This window comes from Branchiostoma lanceolatum, chromosome 15 (assembly GCF_035083965.1).
Source record: "Branchiostoma lanceolatum isolate klBraLanc5 chromosome 15, klBraLanc5.hap2, whole genome shotgun sequence".
NCBI classification, from domain to species: domain Eukaryota; kingdom Metazoa; phylum Chordata; class Leptocardii; order Amphioxiformes; family Branchiostomatidae; genus Branchiostoma; species Branchiostoma lanceolatum.
In genome coordinates this window covers 6,561,556-6,579,454 of record NC_089736.1, presented here as the reverse complement: position 1 = coordinate 6,579,454, position 17,899 = coordinate 6,561,556, and the positions used below count along the sequence as shown (strand labels likewise).

Genomic DNA, 17,899 nt, shown 5'->3' with positions numbered 1-17,899 from the left:
AAGTCTTGTCCACACACCTCCAGACTCCCTGTTGTACGGTTAGCAAAATTCACACCGTCTAGAGACCTTGGTTACCGATCGGCGTCTCAAACAAACGCCTTTCTAAGTTTCGGTAATTAAACTTCCGCGTTCCCATGAATCAATGCGAAATCAACTTTGAACCCCAAATCATTGATTTTTGTTACGTTATCCCATTCAATTGGCCTCACTGATTTGGAATGACGGTTTTAGTTTGATAGCTTCCGTTTGAAAACATGCGCATGTCAGCCATGTGGTGTAACTGATTTGGAATCCTTGTTTATATTGTACGTCTCATGCACTAGTACTGTGGTATTGTTGGAGTGCGGCCAAGTTATCAAATACAGTTCAATAGTTTGGTAGTGGCGTTTTACTCTGAATTCAGAAAGTTGGTTTCGAGCCTGGTACTTCAACCTCATGTAGTGCCTACAACAGTTGTTTTTTTCTTTAGATGAGACTGTGTTATTTGAGTTACCCTTGATATCTATAGCGGCTCTAGTTGGAAGTTGTAAAAGCCAATTCCGAGACATGTGGCCAAAACTAACAAACTCTCCCCTGCTTGTCGCTGGATTTTTGAGTTTCCATGAGCCTTTGCAAAAATGTGGGTACGGCTCTTGAGTGTCTGTTGGACAATTCCATTTTAATGCCGTGGAGGGGTCGGTCAGGAAACAACCACGTTAAAATTTCAATCACTATCTGTGCCTATCCTTACTAAATGATATTCGAAGGTTTCAAAGTGAAATACACATCCTATTTCTCCCCTACATGTATATCGGACGCAGCAAAATATTTACTACTGCTTAAGGCAGAAGATACAATGTATGTGCTGCACTTGTATGTAGGGTAGCCTGAAAACATTGACATTTGTAGAAAAGTTGTGGAAAACATAAAGTGATAATGATCCACACCAATACCAATAAACAGTTTGATATTCTTTATCATAGATCTCAACACATGATATATCAGTGACGACAACCGTGACAGTTACCTTTCACAAGCAATACAAAAGTGAAGTCAGAGCTGTTAATGTAATATTGTAACAAAGATATCCTAAATATGTTAAATTGCTAAGGACCATTTTACCTGAAAGTCATTACGTCCAAGCTTCATGGTGAGTTAGTAGTGATACAATTGAGTACAAGGTAATGACGTTTAAACGATTTGCTGAAATTTTGTTGTTTTATTTTGCATTTGTCATCAAATTTCCTCACATATAGCCATGTCTGAGAGAATCGGTCCATTACTATAAGTCGACAAAGTAAGCCTCTACATTTGCAAGTGACTAGAACTGGCTAGAAATCTAGTATCAAACCGATTATGATTATTCCTTGTCATCAAGAAATACTTGTATTGGACAATCCTTTTAAGTAATCTTGTAGTGTCTACGAATCCTAGCATTAGGTCTATTATGTTTAAAAGCTACTTAGTAGTACGTGTTGTCTGTTTCTCTAGCAATACCATATCGTGCTCTTCACATAATTGTGTACGTTCCTTTACTACTCTATAGCTTCTAGCTAAAATGATTAACAATAATGGATAAGTATGTATAAGCGTAAGTTGCAAGTATCTGCCAATGATGTATAAAATGAGACACAATAATAACAATAGTAGGTATAAGAAAAATGCATTCATTGCTGTAAAATGTCAATTGATTTAACAACAATTGTTGTTGGATTACTAGCTAGTCCTCACCAATACGTCATGTAAGTCAGAATGTTGTTTGTACAAATATACAGCCTTTCTGTTGACATGCAGCTGCTGTACATGTAATTAAAGGTTAATTATATAACCCTTTCCACACCTTCCAGCACATATAAGGCGGTGCCCATCTCCGTTTTTATAGCCTTGGGTCACACAGTTCAAGTACTACCTGGGGGGGGGGGGCTAGCCCATTGGTAGATGCTGATATTGAGTATTAGGTATAAGTGTTGGCTACATTGATACACAGTCTTTCAATAATATGGGTATCATTAGGAGGCTTGGTAATAATGAAACATGCTTCTGTTATTGGTTGACCTATTATAAAAAGCTTACAAGTACATTTATAATTTAATATATTTCTACGTTTTCTAGAGTTACTAAGAATATCAATGTTGGTTGAAGTGTTTCTGTTTGGTCAACTCGCGAAGGTTTTGTTGTTCCTGTCATTTGACACATGTTTCACGTGGTAATGCCTGGCGATTTTTGAAGCTATTCGCAGCTTGTTTGTGGACAAACGAGGCCGCTGTGAATCTCCAGGGAACCCGTCCACAGCGAGAACGCTGGATAGAGTGGCTTATCGAATCCGTCTTTTTCAGTATAGGTGTAGATGAGGGATGTCGTGCTTCCGTTGAAGAAGGACAGTTGACCTTCGTCATAGTCAACGAGAATGCCAATCTTGGACAGCGGTGGATTGATATTTTCGTTAAACTGGGATTCGCCTTTAGAATAGACAGTGCTTTTGGAGCCCTCAGCTAAGTAATCAAAAGCCCAGGAACTTTGCGTGAATCGAATGTCATTGTTACGGGGCATGTCTCCATAAGCCACACCTACGCTATACTCCCCCTGAACACTGACTTCCCAGTAGTGGCGACCTCTTTTGATAGGCTTGTATCCAAGAACCGTTTGCTGTAGATCTTTGACAGGTTTAAAACGCAGCGATGAATCAGGAAGAGACTGCGGGTCCGCTACCTTTTTAACGTGAGTGTTGTCTTGTGAAAGCGAAAGGTACCTGGAAGCTGTGTTGAGATCCAGTTGAAATTTGAACGGCGTTGTCGCCAGTTCCACTACGCTTGGACAAGACCTGCCAGCCGTGGTTTTTGCAGTGACTTCAAACTTGTACTTCGTCCCTGGAGCCAAGCCTGTTGCTGTATACGAGCAACCCTTGACAGTTGAAACAGCTCGAATGTTGCCAACTGTGTAATGAATGTCATACTCATCGGCCTCTTCGACGGGATCCCATTCAATACGAGCTTCCTCCATCGTGGTGCTGCATTGGTTCTCCAGGATAATTGGAGCGGTCGGGGGTGCAGAGATGTCGATCGTTTCTAGATCTTCTTTCCACTGTCCCAAGTCAATGTTCATCTTGTCAATCTTACACATAACGTCTTCGCAATTGGTATCCAAAGTCTTGATGGTACCGTCGATTTTAGCCTTCACCGCCTGGTCAGTCAGCAGCAAGCTGGCGTGGTCAGTCTCCTTCATGGCTTCCTGTGCGTAAACCAGTGCTGTGCGCGCCTTCTGTATTCCATCAGTTGCACGTTTGATGACCTCATGTAGAGTTGCATCATCCTCGTCTTTTGTACGTTGCAATTTTTGGTGCATTTCGGTGCTGCGACTTCGGATAACCACCATGAGACTTTCACATTCTTTGTCAAATTCAGTCTTCAACTCTTCAGCGCTGTAGGTAAAAGAGATCAGAATAAGTCAACATATGGTAAAGATGTTATGATAATTGTGATTCTCATTGTCCCCTCTTTTTATTACAATCCTTTGGCAGTTGCAAAATAGCTTCTTTTGCTGATAAAAACTTATTGTTGTGGAATGTCATGTCTGATAGCAACTGTGTTTTACGTACGAGTGGCAAATGGTATAGAATTGTGTAAATGTACCTCGTCATTATCTGTTCTCGTTTCTTTTCTAGTCCTCGGACCTTCTCCTCTTCCTCCGCTACCCTGGCCCCCAGGCGGTCCACCCCGGCCTGCAGCTCGGCCCGTCTCTGGGAGAACACCTCCTCCAGGGCCGCCATGTTGTGCTGCTTGTGTCTGCCCACCTTCTCACACAGCAGACAGACGGGAGTCTGGTCCTGCACACAGTACATCTCCACTGGTTTGGTGGGGTGGTCGGGGCAAATCACGGTCTGTGGGGTCTACGATGACAAATGTAACAGTAGATCAAGTGTACAGTCTGAGATTCGTATATCTTAGAATTCATAAACAGTGAATCAAACCTCAAGTTCAGAGATCTCGGATACCACATCCCTCCAATTTCGATTATGCAAATGACTCCCTTATTTGCATGATATATGCATACTTTAAGATAACCTATGCCTAGTATTGTACACCTTTCATTAGCTTACATTCGTCACAAGTATGACATTTCTATCATTCACGACTTAGATGAACTAAGGCGCTAAATCATCAATTATGCAAATTAGACCCTTATTAGCATAATTGGATGATTGGCATTTTTTAACATTACTTCGCTTACCTCTTCAAACGATGTTCTTGGACTGACCATTTTGTGTTCAGTAAATGGCGGGAATGCGGGATGTGTAAGGGTCAGGCACTGTTCACAGTATGACACCTTACACACCAGGCAGCTTTTGGACGCCATCTTGGGAGGGTCGTCTTTGCAGAGCTGACACGGGATCTGTTTTTGTTCAGTGTTGTCATGTTCCTTCAGCTTTGTATACCTTGGGGTAGATAATGTCGTCTTGTCAACTAAAAGGCAAGTTTATATATAAACACCGTCCTTGTTGGTAGATTTTCTTGTACAGTAATACTAAATGTATTGGGTCCATTGTGCTAAACAATAAGGACATTTTCACTTGAAAGTTAATCTGTGGTAGAAGTCATTCTGAATGAAGGTTGAACTGTAATTGTTAACACAAAAATTGGACTTACCCAAATTTTCCCTCAACAGAGACGGGGGGCGCCATAGACTTTCAGCAACATATGATCCACTGCTCACCGAGGCACTGTTCTATCTGCACAACGTGACGTCAGTGAAGCAGCGGATTGCTCATTACTTGACAACGACTGGAGCTCAAAGTCCGATTTTTGTATCGGCAATTACAGTTCAACCTTGATTCAGAATAAGGATATTTAATGTATACATATGTTCGTGTGTGTGTTTGTGTGTGTGTGTGTGCGTGTGTGTGTGCGTGTGCGTGTGTATGTGTGTGTGTATGCGTGTGATTATTAGTCATAATCAACAACCAAACATTGACTGTGGAAAATTAAATCCTAAATCCTCATACCTCTCCATTATATTTTGAAGAAGGAAATTTTTCCTCAGCCCATCTAGACCGCGAGGCCCAAGGTTGACTACTTCCCGACACGCTGGGCAGGGAAAGCTGTTTGGTGGGTCGTCGGGACCAGATGCACCTGCTGCCGAGCAGGCCGCTGTCTCTTCATGGTCCTGACAAGACTGATCCGTCCCGGACTCGAGCAGAACTTCTGCACACCTGTGCGAAGAGAGCCAATAGCTATGTGGACTATATATGCATAGTATGACGTCATGATGGTGAAAGGTAAGCAACTTGCACAGTCAGATTTAGCTCGAGAATTAGTGGTGACCTTTGACCCGCCCCCCTCCGAGTCAGTCTCTACTTATTAATTAGAAGGTAAATCTCACCTCACACACATGAATTGGCAACATGCTTGCTTTAGATGAAATATATAACAGGACCTGCCTTAACTTTGATTTTGGAAAGGTGTTTGTAAACACGTCTCGGACCCGATCGTGCCAAACAATATCAATGTGTGAAACCAGACACCTGTAACGCATCACTGTCACGGTCTCGCCCTTTCGCCAAAATGGGGTATGGCTCCGGAGTGTATTCCTGGTAACATGAAGGTATCATACGTTTTGCTACACAGAAGGGGGGAAAGGTAATGGTTTTACCTTCGGCATAGGTTGTGGTTACAGGGCAGCTGTAGTGGACATGTGAACAGTTCCAAACACACCGGACACGTCAGCTCTTCCTCTAGGCCTTCCATTAGCGTCTGTAAATTCACCAAATGTACAGATTTTCTTTTAATCCCCGCTCAGTTTAAACCCAATCTACTTACATACTAACTTGAAAGCAAAGGTCAAAGTTAGATCAATTTTTCGGAATGTCCATTTTCAACGTAGTTTCAATGCCAATGCCATGTTCTATTACACAAAAACTATCTATTTTGCATGTTCAGATATTCAGACACATTCGGTGACCTACCAGAGAGACATTCGCACCTGTATACTCGAAAGTCTTCGAGCAAGTCTTGTCCACACCTCCAGATGTCGACTTTTGATGCGATTAGATATATTCTTCACTCGTACCTTGGTTACTAGTAAACAGCCTCTGAAACAAACGACGTCTCGTTTCGGCCTAACTTCCGGGTTCCCATGAATCATTGCGAAATCAACATTGAACCCCAAAACACTGAGCTTAGCATTGTTGACTTCGCCAAGAAGTCTATGTTTTGATGCTTGTTGTTATTACGGAAGCCTCATATGTCCTGTCAATGATCTGGAATGACAATATTAGTTCAATAGCTGGAATGAGGCAAAGAAGTTTCCAAGGTACCCCAATGGATCAAAAACACGTGTATGTGGCGTCATTGATTTAGGATCCTTGTTTATATTGTACGTCCCATACACTAGTACCCTAGAATTGTTGAAATGAACGGCCTACTTATCCAGTCCAGTTCAATTGTTTGATGGTGGCGTTTGCTTGAAAATTTAAAAAGTTGGTTTCCATGCTGCCATATTTGTTTGCTACACAAACCAACGGAAAACAAACTATTTCATATACTAGCCTAATACTTCAACCTCATGTATTATCTACAACAATAATGGAAACATTTTACCTGGTATTTTCTTGAGATGAGTCTGTGTTATTTAAGGCACCTCTGATATCAAAGTGGTCGGAGTTGGGAGTTGTAAAAGCCAACAATCTGTGATCGAAACGCTGTGATCGAAACAGTGCGATCGAAACGCTGTGATCGAAACACTGTGATCGAAACTGCAATCGAAATACTGATCGAAACTACCAAACTCTCCCCTACTTGTCGCTAGGTTTCTGAGTTCCCATGAGCCTTTGCAAATACGTATGGCTCCGGAGTGTATGTTGGACTATTCCATTCCATTACTGTGAAGGGGTTTGTCAGGAAACCCTCCTCACATTGACATTTTATCTGTATCTATTCTTATCAAATGATATTCTAAGGTATCAAAATGAAACACTTTTAGAATTTTTCTGTCACCTATATGTGACACATGTAACGTTAGCGATACATTCACAGCTGCGTGATGATAAAGGATAAGGCAGAAAATATGGTAGTGGAAAACCAGTAGAGTAAAAGCATCCACACCAATACCAATGAACAGTTTGAGAAAGTATCATTAGAAAATATTTATCTTTAACTGCGACCGTCTCTCTTCCCATGAGCAACACTAGTGTAGAGTCAGAGCTGCTAATGTCGTAGCTTATAATAGAGATATGCTAGATATATGATTTAAAAATCTTTTCGGCTGATCGATACATTCAAAGCTATTATAGCTGATAATTACATTGAAATTATCGACACATATTCACTTAGTAGCATAAGGTTTTCCTTTTAAGTTTGCGACTATTTCTCCAATTTCTCCAAAATAACATTTCGTCAATCTTTACTACTCTTTATTGCGAAGTAGTATCAAGTTGTGAAGTGATCTCCATTCAGTATTCTGTGTGGCAGAACTAGAGTACAGCATGACACTCCCGTCCACGCCTCGGGTAAGTCCAGGGCAGCCTTCCACTCGTCCCGGTCGGGGTCGTAGCTCTGTACGTCCGAGAGAGTCTCGACCCCTGCTCGGGAAGTCGTGTTACGGGTGAGACCACCAAGAAGATAGATTCGACCTTCCAGGGTCGTACATCCGGGTTCTGACATGGGAACCAACATGTCTTCCACCATGGTCCACTGGTCCACTTTTGGGTCGTACCTCTCCACCGTTGCTGACGTCTTTAAGATCTTTGCCGTAGATAAGAAAGTCCCTCCCATGACGAAGAGTTTCTCGCACGAAGCCACCATGCGATGGAATGTGCGAGCAACTTGCATGGGTGCCATGTTGATCCATTTCCGGTCCTTAGGACAGAAGCTTCGCAATGCATCCTGGTGCTCCCATCCTACACTTCCGCCGGAAATGACAATCGTCCCATCTAATGTTGCGCATGCGTGGCCGTAAAGAGATTTAACGTTCAATGGCGTGGTGTGTTGCCATTTGTTCGAGGAAAGACAGTAAACTTCGACTGAAGACAGCTCACCTTTTGCGTTTCGTCCTCCCGTGGCGTAAATCTTCTCGCCGAGTACGCATGCGCAGAAGTCAGCACGCGGCTGCTGAAGAGACGCCACCTGCAGCCAGCTGTTGAATCTGGGATCGTACCTCCAGCAGGTGCTCGACGCCGACCGGGAACTTTTGTTGGCTTCGCCTCCAAGCAGATATACGAAATTATTAACCACTGCAACTGCCCGATGGGTCAAACAATCTTTCGCCGTAGTCAGCGTCGTCCATTGGGAGGTTAGGGGGTTGAGATATTGCACTTTATTGGTTCTCCCTCGCCCGTCACGTGACTTGATCCCTCCAATGGCAAGAAGGCATTCATGAAGTGCCCTGGGTTTGGTACACGCGTTCTGCTGTAACGGCTGTGAACATTGGTCCTTGTGATAACGGAGAGCCTCTTGCAGCTTTTGTTGGCAGCTGCTGTTCCCATACACTACGCTAGAGGTCGCGACGTTGTTTTCTAGGTACTCGTTTTGCATGAGGGGGAACCGAATGTGTTTCATGATCGAGTTGGTGAACTCCAGGCGATCTTTTTTGTAACAAAGCCACTTCAGTGCGGCTTCAAATACATCCTCTTCACTGACGTTCAGTGAGTTGCTCATCATCAGACACGCGACCTTGAACATGGGGAAGTTAAGAAAGGCCTCCGTTTGGACGAACGTTGCGAAATTTTCGGCGAGAAATTTGTCCAACCGTCCCTGTACCATCAGCATGTGATAATCACACGCAACTTTCGATATCTTTGCACTGGCCGAAATCGTTATGTTTGACAGCAAGAAATCACTGCACAGGTTTGTGAGTATTGCACATTGCAGGTAAAAGCTCATGTCTACCACATTTTCTACATTTTCCATTGAAAGTGCAATCTTCGAAGTGTACGCAAATGTGACTACTGACTGTAGACTAGAAAAGTTCACGCCTACAAGCTGTACTTTCCCACTGCTCGCCTCTACCATTCCAGCCGTAAACATGGCGCGAAAGTAGTCGCTAAATATCGCGAGAACTAACTTGTGCGCCGCGAGAGTTTGACCACCTGCTTCCAGGATGACGTCACAGAGCTTCCCGGCATTCCTCATTGCACACAACTTCTCTAACACGTCACTTCCGTGGCTCGTCGTGAAAGTCGTACTACGAGACTTGTGCGAACTGAAGTTTTGACACACTTCGACCAGAGGCTCTATCTGCAGACGGCATGCTAGGATTTTAAGATCTTGGTAATTGTCAGAATCTAGGACGATTTTTGAAGTGTAGATGAAGTCAACCAGGCTTTGCACTGCAGAACAGCTAACGTCTTTCCATAGTGCAGAAGCCCAGTCTACTTGTGTGGTAGATTGTGGTATCTTTCGTAGTTCGAGGGCAAGCTTGTCAGAGGCAGCGGCGAGTAGTACTCTGTGTGCCGGGAAGAGTTTCCTTCCCGACCGAAGTTTCACGTCGCACAGCACGCCAGTTTTCCTCATGTCGTTACAACGACGGAGAAATTCAGATGCATACACCGCTGAAGTGTATGTTCTACTCTGTAATCGCTGAGGTAGAATTGGTTTTGGAGGGACGTGGCGACTTGACCGATTCCTCGAAGACCAGTCTCTAGATGTGATGCCGTTAGCTTCCGCCAGAGGCCGCTCTTCCCTGTTAGTGCTCGGTAGAGCACTGGGGACGTAGGAGGGGAACCCGACAACTTGGGGTATGTGACGTGTTGTTGTTCGCTCCATCCTACCAGTGCGGCCTGCAGAAACACACAAACAAAAAATAGAATAAACAATTGAAAATTCATGATACTGATGACATGAAAATTCTATAGTGTGCTACGGCAATTTGTTTATTTTCCAACCAAGAACACCTAATAAGCCAACCTATATATAGAACGTTCTCGTCTTTTCTTACGGATAGACCATATTCCTTTGTGGCGTCTCATGTTGGGAGTTTGTCGTCGTGATTTGGTTTCGACAGGAACATTTTGAGCTCCTTTGTTTTCCCTCTGACACATGACACGTGTTATACAAGGTTACAAGCCTAGTTTGCCCACCTAAGTATAAAACAAACACAGTCCGTAGGTAAATACTTCAAACTGCCGGAGGTAAGAGTAAAATCCGGGTTTAAATCAAATCACGGAGCTATTCTGGCTTTAACAAAACCTTCGTGACCGCGCATGTTAAAAGTCAGGGTGCCTTAGGGTAGGTAAACTTTTGGCGAATAAAAGCTGTCGGTTCGCGGTGTGTGTACTAAACGTACGGTCAACAAGGGGACAAGAGATTACAGATTAGCAAAAAGATCTACTTAGCAAAAAAAACAACCACTAGAAAACGCTGAGAAAAGGGTATTTGCTAAAAGATGTACGTAGTGATACCTTTCATATTTTTGTTCAACATTTCTGACGTTGTATATACGAATTCTCCCTCACATTCGTCGTAGGTCGTCGTACGATTTTGATGTCGTAAAATTTTCAATCAGGCTGTGACAGAACTAGCCGCCGACAAGGATCTAAGACAGCATTTTCTGTAACAAGACAGTTGAATTTTCATGACACATGCACGACTATCCTGAGAATGCCCTCAGTTTGTGATCGTACGATGTATCTCACCGGGCCCTTACTCTGAATATCTTGCACTACAGATATCGCTATCCTCTTTTAAGCTACTTTAGTCACACCAAACTAGAGACTGAGAAAACTCACGATCATTTTGGACGCTACCATTTCCCGACGGTTGAAGTTTTTTCAGACGACGTCTTCGGCCCGTCGTGGCCATGGTTTACTCGGCGTTCTACAGTTGATAAATGCCTCTGAAGGGCTTAAATATCACGCTTCCATAGGGGCCAGAGTCACGGGCACTGAGCGTCAATAGGCCCGAACAGATTCATGTCAACCGGTCGCATGGCAATACCTTACGCGTCGGTAATTCGAGTCAGTCGTATGTGTGGTATTATATGCTGCCTTAGCCAAATTGCAAAATTAATCATTCAAAAATGCAACAATCTCATTTGGTGACTATACAGCTCTATTTTCGTAATCTGACTTCCTTTTATCACAAATGTTGCCATTTGATCGCAAAATTTAGGGGTTAATTTGTAGTTTCCAGCGCCGTAATCGGTTGCCGATATCTTTTGGAACAGCCTGGTAGAACAGGGGTCAACGTCCTTGCGGGGGGGGGGGGGCAACATCGACAAAGACAAAAGCAAATGACCGGTTTCTTAGACATAAATCTAATGTCCAATTAAACAATTTGAACCATTCAAACTTCGAGTTTAGCCATCCAAAAAGCAATCCTTTATTTCTAGCAATGTAAAGTGATTTTATATCTTCCCAACACTGGGTCGAATCTCTCCCAAACAAGAGGGAAAAAGTTAATGTAGTCATTAGTGAAAACATGAAAATCATAAATGTACGGCTAGCTTGGCGTATTACTGTTATCTCTCACATTTTTATAGCTTGATTTTTTCTTCATTTTCTTGTTAGTAAATAACTATTGCTGCATTGTAGTCACAAATGAATGAAAGTGGAATGTTTTCTATAGCACGTTGATCGTGTACAGGGGATTTGATATGTATAATAAAAGAAAAGTGCAAAACGTTTACTTCCCATGCCGGGAATCGAACCCGGGCCTTGTGGGTGAAAGCCACAAATCCTAACCACTAGACCACATGGGAGGTCGATATTATAAGCCTCGGTCCTGGAAGCCATTGACCTCAGTGCGCGTTCGATCCAAAAATAGTTCCCACTTCCCACCAACCTCTGTTTTCCCCTAAGCATCCACTGATTAGATGGAATCCCTCGTCTAAACTCCTAATGCATCACCATAGCAACGATGGAAAACAATAGCCAGAACCCTGCTTGTGCAATGTAAAATAGAAAGGACAAAAACCCTCACATAATTGACATAATCTTTGGATATGTACATCTATGTTCATAGATAAAACGTTTCTGTACCCTTTTCAATTCGCTAAGTTTTGGCAACATTATTCTGAAATTATAGAAAAACGCTAATGAATTATAGACCTAGTATCTCGTGAAACTATTAAATGGGTCAGCTTTATGAAAACATATTAAGACAGCTGTTTCCTGTGTAATCAGCTGCGATATTGAAACAAGTGGAACAACAGCCCCAGTGTTGTTTCTCAACATGGCAACGAGTAAACCATGGGGCTATTCAAAAATAGTCGTTCGCCCTATAATTCTTTTACGTTCAATGTAGCATAGTGTTACACCCAAGCAACTGATTGGTCTTATACAAGCAAGGGTGTGGGGCTAAAGATCGTAAAAGACTAACTACATGAAGGTCAAGTTTTCACCTCAAAAAGATGAAAACAAAATGGCGAATACAACAACTTGAAAACAACAGCAAAGAAAGGAGTGATTTGGACACATTCCAACCTAATACAGAAAAGACGTTTTCTGTCATACTATAAGCGACAAAAATGGCAATTTTGAGAAAACAAAGGTCAAGTTTTAGCCTAAAAATTATTATAACAAAATTGCGAATACCACAACGCAAAAATAACAACGTTTTTAAAAGAAAGGGGTCGTTTTTTAGACACATTCCAGCTAAAACATCATGTCATTCAGAAATGTCACTTTCTGTCACATTCTAAGCAACAAAAATGGTAATTTTACAGAATCATGAGCAAACGAAGCATACCTTATTTTTCTGGCGGAATGTAGACTTTGGCCTTTCCGCGATTCGATTAGGACTACATCGTTTGGAAACAAACAAGTCCAGGCGTTCTATTGCCACAATTTGTTTTCAGAGCCATACCCGGGGTCGTAGCTGAGATAGCAACGGCCGCTATGCCAACATGCATGTGCAAATAACTCTCTGTGTAGTGAGAGGGTATGGAAGGGGGTACATGACACCGGGGTAAGATTTTAAAAGTGTCTAGGGGAATAAATTTAGGGAACGTTTTCGAAAGCTTCGGTGGAAAAAAATATCTCCCAAATTTTGTTGCGCTAATGTTCCTTTAAGTCAAGAAGGTTCATTTTTTAAATATTTCAATTTTGTAAACATTTCAACAAGTTAAAGTTGCTAAAACTCTATGGGGTCAATTCAGTGTAAACCGACGAATGTTTTGTTTTTTCAAGTAAAAATAATAAAATTAATGTTTCCGTTTCGGAAGGGATATTTGTGGGGTTGTCCAAGAGCCACTCAAAGAGGAGGGACTGGGAAACCCCATGCATACCCTTTGCCGTTCAGGCCATTTGCGATGCCTTGACTCCCTTAGAGCCCGACCGCGTTGTTGACACTCTTTACGGAACAGAGCCGAGCAACGGGACTTAGTGATCATTCAACCGTACAGGAAACGTGTTGCTCGCGCTAGGGTACTAGTAACTCAAGCAATCAAGAACGGCGTTTGGATGATAGTCAAACCTGCCCAAGAAGACCACTCAGGGGACCGATAAAATGTTATCGATGCAATACGTTAGTTGTAAACCAGCTATAGTATATAGGTCTATTCAACGGGGGTCTATAAGCTCATTGAATCATTTCAACTAATCTAAAATATAGCATTGTTTATACTCTCCAAGCAGAGGTCGGTGGGGGAAGATCGTGACCTTTTCATCATATGCCTCGTTTTTTGTCCGCTATCCCACAGTGATAAAAAGGTCACAATCTTTCCCCACTGACCCCTGCTTGGAGAGTAATTATCTATACGTTTGCGTCATATTGTATGTAACAAATACGTCTGAATCGTACCACAAAAATAACTACTTATCAGTCAGACTTAAGTCAAAGGCCAGTACTGTGAAACTGTGTTTTTACTTAAAAAGTAGTAACAGACACAAGTTGGGTAAAGCTCTCCACCGAACTTGAGTCAAACCTGTACAAGCGACCACATCTCCACAAGGACCACCTGAGCATTGATATACAGTCAAACCTGCACAAATGACCACCTCTAGACAAGGACCACATGGTCAATGTGACTACTGGATGTCCCTTAGATAATTTTTCCCATTGACACAGACGCTAAGGTAAATAAACCTGTCTATGATGACAACCTGTCCACATAGACCAAATTTTATCGGTCTCCTGAATGGTCTTCTTGGGCAGTTGTGACTGTATAGCACTCTAAACAACGCTAACTCCAGACCTCATTAAAATTTGACAAACATAACATGTATCAACGATATTATTAAGTTCTGGACTCCAAGAAAAGCAACCTACCTTTTGGCTGTTCCCTTCTTTTCATTCTAGTGTCTTCAAATCCTCACTTTTCTCAGAATACAAATACATCGTCCTGTCTTGAAGTCATCTGTCTGGCTAAGATGAAGGCTCTTTGAGATATCTTAAGGAATTTGAGGGTGTTGCGCGGCATTTCCTTAACAACTTTCTCATGGCTACGGGACGCGTACTTTGGAATTAAACATTAAACAGTATCCGCATTTGTACCGGATAATGATACGCTACCCCCTACATTCCAAGCTATCGAAGCTCTACCGTACTGCAATATACACCGATTCCTAAAGGACACAAAACGCCTTCTGTGATTGGTCCAAACAATCCGCCTATGCTAACACGGTGTCAAGCAAGATTGAACATGTTGACAGTGGTTGTCTTTTGTGTTGACAGTCAAGACATCTGGTCTTTTGTTTCGCGCGCTTTTTTTGTTGCACGACGTTCTGTTAATGTGTAGATCGTGTTTGATGTTGTGTTGTACGACACAAAGCGCTTTAATGGCCCTACGTTTACACACATTTCATAACATTGTCTGTTTTGAATGCATTGAAATCAGCCTTTAAAAGAAAATTCTATTTGGTTGGGAACTTCTTCATCCTATAGTAACAGAGGAACAAGAAGGGCACACTTGTTGGTTACCTTGGTTACCACAATCTCGTTCCCATGGCCGTACGAATGCAAGAGATAGGCGAAAGATTATCCTTTTGGTGTGCCAAATATATTTTTTGTACTTATACGGAGTAACTGTACGAAAGTTCTAAATCTATGTTGTATAGTTAACATAGAATCCATTTCAATAGCTTGGCTTTTAGCGACAAGTGAAAATTGCCCCCTTGCGGAGAAACCTGATATGGCATTTCTTTCTTGATAATAGACCTTTGGAATTTGAACAAAAACACTGCTTGAATTTTTCTGCTTTGATCAGCAAACCATAACATAAACTTGCCATTCAGAGACACTTTATACCAGGTTTTACATTACGTAAACATCGTATACAGGCCATGGATTTGTTTACATACACAATTTCTTGCTGTGCGTGGATACAGAACTATTTTGTAAACAAATGCAAACTGTTCAATGTTCTCTAATTTCTTGTGTGTGCTTTCTATGCCGAAATGACGAAGTCAATGTGCGTGTAAGAATCGCAACAAGTACATCATACATTTGGAATCAGCTACACTACGAAGTGCAGTACTCATAAGTTCCGCTAGGCTTGCTGCCCGACAGTTGGAACGTACTGTTTCAAGCAGATGTGAAACTGAAGAAAATATCACGTTAGAAAAATCTGCCTTTGTCCACTTTCATTTAAACGATAAAAAAATGTGTCGTCTTCATGTTCTAACTTGCAATACGCACCTTCAATTTCTTTGCTAACCCAGTTTACAAACGGTATAAAACTATATTTCCTGTAGCCTAGTAGCCATACCATCGGGAGCTCTTGGGTACCTCTACGGTGCTGGGAGTGTTGCCCGCCCGCCCAGTTCATTAGCGTGCACCGGATAATTTTTACGGGATTGGTTTCAAGTACTTCACAACAGGACGGCAGTATTTAGAAAGACCTGGGAACATAGACTGACAGAAAAAGTGGGGACTGTAACACACCACTAAGCCGGCCCGTTAGAATGGTTACCAAGCTACTGTCCTGTGGCTAGGGTGTGACGTAATACAGAGCATTGTGTTTCTTTTGGCTTTAAAGAAGCGCGAACTTTACCTTACCTGACACCAGTGTTTGCTCTAAGATTTAGATTGGACTTGATCATGACATGTAACCGCCATTAGGGCTTAAGGCACAGACGGAGACATCGCCTTAAGGTTCGGCTCAACGGAGCCCTCTTAAGGGGTGCTTCAAGATATACCAATGGAGTTGGAAAGGGGCAAACCAGAAATCCTTGGGGATTTTTTTTTTAGACTGACGTAAACAAAACGCCCAGGTTTTTCTAGTCTTGGTGTCAGGACGTTTGTTACTCGCCGCAGAAGAATGATTTTTGAGAGCATTTCTAGATAAGGAAAGGCCGGTATTTTTCGATGTCATTCTAATATTTCCATGCTTCTGTCAATGTAGAACGCGAAAGGGGGTGTGAGTGGGCATACAGTGATAGGTGAACTAGCTGTCGTAAAATGTCGAGGTGAAAATGTCCCCTCACTAATTCGTACAGTTTTTGAATGCACTAGTATATTACTGACACACTTTTGCTAAAAATATACCATGTTGATGCGATGTTTGGCTGTCAAGTCAACTATGTTAATCTTGTCAAGCATCTGACGCACTCCAACCCAAACGTTTATGTTGTCATCTACTGGCGCTATTTTAGGATATTCGGAAATGTTTTTGACGTGTGGGGTTAAGTGGAGTGTTTTGAATCTTTCAAACATACGAAAAATCATATTTTGCAGACATATATCATGTACTGTAGATACAATAAAGAATGTTGAGTAGTTTTAATGCTCAGTATAACGTGGAACATGCGTAACGAATAATATATGAAAACAATAACATTTATCATTTGTTAATGAAGACACTGATGCCTGCGAATGATTGATGATGAAGAATAAGAATTTAAAGAAAATTAATAGGGAAGACAGGAAAATGCAAAGGCATGGACAGAATTAGCGAGAAATTCACAATAATTAATAAAACATATGGAAGAAATTCACAAAAACTCACTATCTCACAGAGATATGAAATGTCAATTTCTTGAGTTTTTCCAGCTTCCCGTGAATATTGGACTTGAAAGGATGGAGAGGGGGGCTAGCGGGACGAAAATTACAACAACAAAAAAATCAACAAAATAGGAGCATGACAGAAGAAAGAGAGTGCTCAAACTTTAGACGTATAAAAATATGCACCAAAATCTTCACCCCTCTTCCCAAGATTCACCTTGGTACGCCCCGTGGTCTGAAACATGTCCAACGTTAAACCGAGGTGAAATGGAAGGAAACGTCATGTTAGCCCGCCAGGAAGCTAACATCTACCGCGCTCCTACCAGCCTCGTCTGGCCTAAATATTTGTCTAAGGCTGACACTGAACTTCGCCGGGTCATTGTCAGTTTAGATAACTCGTACCATTGAGGTTTTGTTTCTCGCTTGAAAGTAGGAGAAGAAAATAAGAAGAATTCAACATTTTCTTTTTACAAATGAAGAAAGGACAGGGGCAGAAAGGCATGGACAATCGTCTGACGAGTATTCTACTTTTTTTTTAAATCTAAGTTTTACAGGGGTGGTTCGTACACCAGACTAACTACGCTGGCTGGAAAGTAGCTAATTTATCCAAATTGTGATGATAGTTTGCCCGAGAATTTGGCCACCGGTACCATAGAGTAAAATGTTACCTTACCGCGGACTGACTCTCCTGGCCAATTATTCCCACTACTTTTGCCGAATTCTATTGTCCATACCCCTAAAGAAGGCCTAATGGTACCATTTCTTGTACCCCCAGTGCAAGTGTGAATCAAGCTTTAGACCGCGCAGTCCCCCATACTGTACCTCTCTTGTCTTTACGTCAGCATAGTTCGAATGTCTACGTAATTTGACGTGAAACAGCCAAGAACATTCGAAATGCCCAAAGTTGAGGGGTTCAAACCACCCTTAGGCCAACTTCTGACAGATAGTTTCCGTCTCCATATGATTTCCAGATACCCCAAACCGTCAAACGACTGTAGTGGTTTTCCCGCGTTCTCACTGTACTTTCTGCTGATGTCTGGGTCGTTTGA

The 17,899-nt window shown here is 42.1% G+C and overlaps 2 protein-coding genes and 1 non-coding gene across 3 annotated transcripts; all 3 read right to left on the bottom strand.

Moving 5' to 3' along the window:
* Positions 1-1,001: 1,001 nt before the first annotated feature.
* Positions 1,002-10,817, bottom strand: LOC136421077 (E3 ubiquitin-protein ligase Midline-1-like). The gene is made up of 6 exons (XM_066408223.1): positions 10,693-10,817; positions 5,626-5,713; positions 4,979-5,185; positions 4,207-4,411; positions 3,609-3,865; positions 1,002-3,397 (listed from the first exon to the last, which is right to left on the bottom strand). Exons 1-6 carry the CDS (start codon positions 10,715-10,717, stop codon positions 2,209-2,211), a joined length of 1,971 nt encoding a protein of 656 aa, XP_066264320.1. The 5' UTR covers positions 10,718-10,817; the 3' UTR covers positions 1,002-2,208.
* Positions 7,035-9,530, bottom strand: LOC136420871 (kelch-like protein 26). The gene has a single exon (XM_066407988.1). The coding sequence runs from the start codon at positions 9,480-9,482 to the stop codon at positions 7,401-7,403; it is 2,082 nt and encodes a 693-aa protein (XP_066264085.1). The 5' UTR covers positions 9,483-9,530; the 3' UTR covers positions 7,035-7,400.
* Positions 10,818-11,595: 778 nt separating the features above from the next.
* Trnae-uuc (transfer RNA glutamic acid (anticodon UUC)) lies at positions 11,596-11,667 on the bottom strand. The gene has a single exon. It is a non-coding gene; the product is annotated as a tRNA-Glu (tRNA).
* Between the last annotated feature and the right edge of the window lie 6,232 nt (positions 11,668-17,899).

Bases quoted from the DNA above. Each gene is read 5' to 3' on its own strand.
- LOC136421077 (XM_066408223.1), bottom strand. From the start codon at position 10,717: ATGGTAGCGTCCAAAATGATCGTGA. The intron at 4,412-4,978 runs GTATGAGGATTT...ATCTACCCCAAG, and splicing joins CTTCAAAATATAATGGAGAG to GTATACAAAGCTGAAGGAAC. The intron at 3,866-4,206 runs GTAAGCGAAGTA...TTGTCATCGTAG, and splicing joins CAAGAACATCGTTTGAAGAG to ACCCCACAGACCGTGATTTG.
- LOC136420871 (XM_066407988.1), bottom strand. From the start codon at position 9,482: ATGAGGAAAACTGGCGTGCTGTGCGACGTGAAACTTCGGTCGGGAAGG.